General features: G+C 39.6%; 1 protein-coding gene across 1 annotated transcript; it reads right to left on the bottom strand.

Moving 5' to 3' along the window:
* Positions 1-395: 395 nt before the first annotated feature.
* Positions 396-4,199, bottom strand: LOC134136164 (probable G-protein coupled receptor 141). The gene is made up of 2 exons (XM_062567906.1): positions 4,115-4,199; positions 396-1,337 (listed from the first exon to the last, which is right to left on the bottom strand). The coding sequence occupies exon 2, from the start codon at positions 1,332-1,334 to the stop codon at positions 396-398; it is 939 nt and encodes a 312-aa protein (XP_062423890.1). The 5' UTR covers positions 1,335-1,337; positions 4,115-4,199.
* Between the last annotated feature and the right edge of the window lie 795 nt (positions 4,200-4,994).

Here is a 4,994-nt window from a genome sequence, read left to right as displayed (position 1 = left end):
GAGATTTGCATTTCAATCAAACATACCTTATACATACTTTTTTATTTGCATATTCTCTTTTCTTCTAGTGCCTTTGACTTCACAAGTGATGGTTTGAAAAGAGTAAATTAGAAGAGTCCACACATTCTCCTCCCTTTTAAAGAAGGCTATCTCTCCTCCAAGTGTATCTACAACTCATGAGGTGGTGCTCTGAAAACATCCAAGAACTACCCAACCAATTTACCAGTTGAGATACTGGAGGTAATTAGCCCCATCATTTTGCTGAATAGGCAGGCAGAGGGCTGTGCAGTATTATGCCATTTCCAGCAGACACATCAGATGGTTTAGATCTGGGTTTGCTTTCTCTTTCCTGCACTGTGTTCTACCAGGTTGGTGCACGCTACACATAGGTGAAGCTAACAGCAAGTCAACTTGCTTCGGAGTACACATACCTTTTGCTTAAAGAGACGGCTTCCACTCAGCACAAATGACAACAAATCTAGACAGCTGAGGGAAGTCAGACTCAAAAATACCTCATTGTAGCTTTCTAATTGGCTATAATCATTCACGTGCTGTATATAGTAGGCCCTGAAAAGGTGGTAGGGAAGGAAGCAAATTATGATAACGCAGATGAAAATCAAGTTTTTCACCTGGGCCCAGAACTCTTGGTGTGACCAGAGGGAGAAGGAGAATTTTCTCGCCACTTTTACCAGAATGAAAATCTGCAAGCTCAAGAGGACACAAGTAATGCAGGAAACAACCACAATTATGGTATAGTTCAGACCTTTCACACTATCTTGCTGTAGCTCTTTGTGGAACTTAAAGCATGTTTTATCATCGTATCTCCCTGAGCGTCCATATTCAACATAGAAGACTGGCACCAAAAAGACCATGACCACGACCCACACTGTAGCACTTGCTGTGATGGCATGCAGCTTCCTGTAAAACTCCACCTTGTCCTTCCATTGAAAGAATATGAGCCATCGAATCACCAGTGTGATCACGTAGAATAGGAAAGTCAGGTACATGTGGATGTGCACCATTGCACTCACCATTTTACAAAATGGCATCTTAAAGACCCACTCTTTGTTGATGTAGTAGTGTATCCGGAATGGCACAGTCAGGAGAAGAAGACCATGCACCACAACCAGGTTAATAATTGCTGTAGTGGTCACAGACAGAGTGTTCATCTTGACTAGCACAAACGACATTGCGATGGATCCGATCCCACCTCCAGTAAATGCAATTGAGTAGGCTGTAATCAATATGGCCCTCATGGTACAGGTGTGAGAGAAGGCAGATCCATTACTGGTTATATTCTCTTCAATCATGTTCCTGAAATCCTCCTTGTACATCTTCTAAAAATGAAACAATACATAAGGTAAGAGGTAAGAGTGAGGAGGGCCCACCTGAAAAGCCAGCAGAGCCTTCCACCTAGCCCTCACTCAAGAGGTAATCCTGGAAGTACTTAGATGCCCTCACTCCCAGAAGGAGCTGTAATGGGTAGCTTTATCCAAACATTCTGCAGTCTAGAGAAATATGGCTGGGAAGGTTGGGAGGAGAAGCTGCTCTGGACCTTAAAATCTTACTAGCCATACCCTTAAATACAGGCATGAATCAATATTAAGTGGGAAAAAGAGATCTTTGGACAAATTATGTGATTACCATGTTTTTGAAGTCCTTGTATTATTAGTTCTCTCTTCAGACACCTGCATGTTTTTAGTATTTATATATATATTATGTATCTGAGCTATTGTTAGAATTCTGCTGCTCATTCATCAGTTGGTTATTTGCAGCAAAAGTGTTTTTTTTTTTTTTTTTTTTTTTTTCCTAGAGCCAGATGATAACCGTATGTTGCTTTATCAAAGCTACAAATTTGGTTTCTTACTGAGTGCTGAGTTTTGCACACATTACAGTCAACTCCTCCTTTTTCATGGGCAGTTCATCTGATTGATGGATTAAATACCATGGATACTCAGGCTCCATGGTGATCCTGCTCAGGTCCTGCTGGATTTAGTAGCGTGGGCAGTGCTGTCCTGGTGCTTGCGGCCATTTCACATCTATTACGTGGTAACAGAGTATTGCAAAATAGGATGTCAGAAAATGTTAGGAAAGGACGTCCAGCATTAGTACAAATAAGCCTGCTTAGCCCAAGCTGACTGAGGCTAACTGAAAGTTGACAGCAAGTTTAGTAAGTATGCTATGCATTTTTAATAGAAGCGATGCTTCTTTGCTGTTTCAAAGAGAGATTAAATATAATTCTGATAATTCTAAATTTGATTTCTAGTAGGTTTTTTTAAGTGTTACAAGAATGCATTGAAGAAGGTTTCAGGTAGGGCATTACCATGAAGTATGTTTGCATCTGTGAAGATGCCAAAAGGATGTCCACACTACAGTCACGGAAAAAAGTGGGGGAAATTAAACAGTTCTGAGCTTCCCACTGCCTCCGTTATACTTCTACTGCTATCTGATCTAATTTAAAACTGGTCTTGGTATGTCTTCCATTTCATCTGTGAATCCTATAACACAAGATATTTTCCTGGCTGAGGTTTTGGAATCTTTTAATATTGCAGTGATGTTAACCTTACAAAATAGTTCCTGCATCTCTTTGATATTTTAAGTTATTTCCATTCTTAGGTAGCATATATTGACTGAAGTGGGGAAGGAAAAGGGTGTTTTCACATTTTCCTCTTTTGTGGAAAAGGGGAGATATCTGCAATAATTTTCTAGACTGATTTTGCTCACAGTGGGGCATTAATATCTGTGTTATGCCTCAGATGTTGTTTGTTGTCTCTTAGCAAAATTTCTAAGCAATTACCTCAACAATAACCAAGATCTCTATACATTGAAAAGTCAATTATTCTCTGGTTATCCCAATATATCTAAGACAACAGATATTTAATTATAGCCTTTATAATTTGTAATATATAATTTATAATAACCTGTATAATTTATAAATCCTATATATTTAATTAAATTATTAATATTAAATTAATAATTTAATTTTAAAAACTATATATAAGGCACTGCTGTGCCTTAAATTGCATGTGTTAGTAGTTGGCACATCTGGCCTTTTCCATTTAAAACTATATTCTGAGTTATATTATGAGGTGTAAAATAGGTGACAATGAAAACTCTTTTTGTCAGAGGGGCTTCCGATTTGCATATTTCAGCTATTGCATCAGAAACCATAGAAGTTCCTTCCAGTTCTGCTATTTCCGAGATGTTGCATTTCAGCCTCATAACCGTGCAAGCCAGAAGGGATTAGCAATAGCTGTTCATCAGTTTCTCAAGTTGTTCAGCTTTAATTTGAAAAGATGTCTCTAAAAAGTGGCATTATCACAGTGTTTTAATTTATAATGTATATTTAAAGATTAAAAAGTGCTACAGCCCTAAAGGCAATATGCTGCAAATGTGGGTTGGTGGTAGCAACCCTGGCTGCAATTGTGTGTGTGGAAAGGGAGGACCCCTCATGGTCACTGCTCAGAGTCCGACAGTGAAACCTGAACTGAAGACAGGAAGGAAAAGATAAGCAAAAGTCAGATAACTGGTATTTTCCTTGGGCAGTCCTATTAGGAGAACAGCTAGAGACAAAAAAAGTTACTGAAAATTATGATGTATGAAATAAGCTTATCAGCTCCCCACTACTACAGGTGTCCAACTGAAACATCCTTGTGTGATGAATATGGAGTATAGCACGACACAGAGTATGTTTCACAGAGGAAACGCTGCTTTCTGCTAAGATGATGTTTCCTATTGTACTGACAATCATAGCTGAAACCTAGTGACCTGAATTACAATTACTAAGCCCTTTGGTCAGAACCTGGCAGGAGGTACATGGAATGAGAATGAATCCAGGTTTTACAGGAGATTAATCATATGACAACAGGCTATATACTGAACCTAACTGGAAACATGAGCTGTAGAAGTCTCCAAGAGCAGGAAAATATCTCACAGAAGGGGATAAACAACAGCAGAGACCACTGACCATGGTATGAAGCTATCTCAGAAATGGTCTTCTCCCATGCTACTTAGTGCCTTGGCAATGTTAGCTGGTATAAGCTCTAGCCAGCTGCAATAGTGCTGCTGAAGCCAACTTTGTTTAAAAGTAGCTTTTAAATTGTCTTACCATTACCTTGCAGGCTACAGAGCGGCCGTACTCTGTCCACAGAGTTTCAGTTCGGTCTCATCCTTTCTTCCCTCCTTCCCATGCCAAAAACAACTTCTGAGGCACCGTGAAGCTCCTTCAGGATTGTATTTTGCAGCTTTACCCCATCCAGACTTCTTCTGTCATGCACACTAATGCTGGCTTTCGACATCTGTAACAAAGGAAGGAGCAAGGACGGAACTTACCCCACTGCCTGTACAAAAGCAGAGAGTTGTTCCTCAAGGAGGTGTTCTTGTATAGGTGCATTTCTACCCCACCCTCCTCGAGCTACAGCTGGTTCAGTGATATTGCTCAAGCTCTGGAGCAAGTTTTGGTCTTCCTCTGTGTTGTCTCATTACTTGGCTAAACTTCTGCAGGACATGTGCTTTGAAAGGCAGTGAGGTAATGATGGGCAACCACTAACCACTTCATTTTAATGCCATAGCAGTTAAAGAGACATCTGCTGATGCCAGGGGCTTGGGGAAGTTGCCAAAATATTGACATTTTAGTTTGACAAAGAAGATAGATTGCCAAGAAGCCAGATGATGGGTTCTCTCAGAAATACAATCAGTAAAAAGACTCTTGTGTGTTCAAGATTCATCAGTTATCAGTGCATATAAGGCCATTATGTTCCTTCCATGTTGCTTTCTTTGTGGCACAGTCCACAGGACTTCCCAAGATTGCTTTATGTTTAGGCCAGAACATGTTATTTAAAAATATGACTCTTCCTCTGTCAAAACTTTCCCAGTAAAAGGAAATTCATTCCAACCTTCAGTCATTTCTTTCTTTCTGTTCAGATTATTAATTTTTGTACCATTAAAAAAAAAGGATGATCCATATTTCTGGATTGAACTTGTACAGCTCCAAC

The sequence above is a fragment of the Rhea pennata genome, chromosome 2 (genome assembly GCF_028389875.1).
Source record: "Rhea pennata isolate bPtePen1 chromosome 2, bPtePen1.pri, whole genome shotgun sequence".
Lineage (NCBI taxonomy): Eukaryota > Metazoa > Chordata > Aves > Rheiformes > Rheidae > Rhea > Rhea pennata.
Note: the sequence above shows the minus strand (reverse complement) of the source record. Positions and strands in the feature narration are given on the sequence as shown.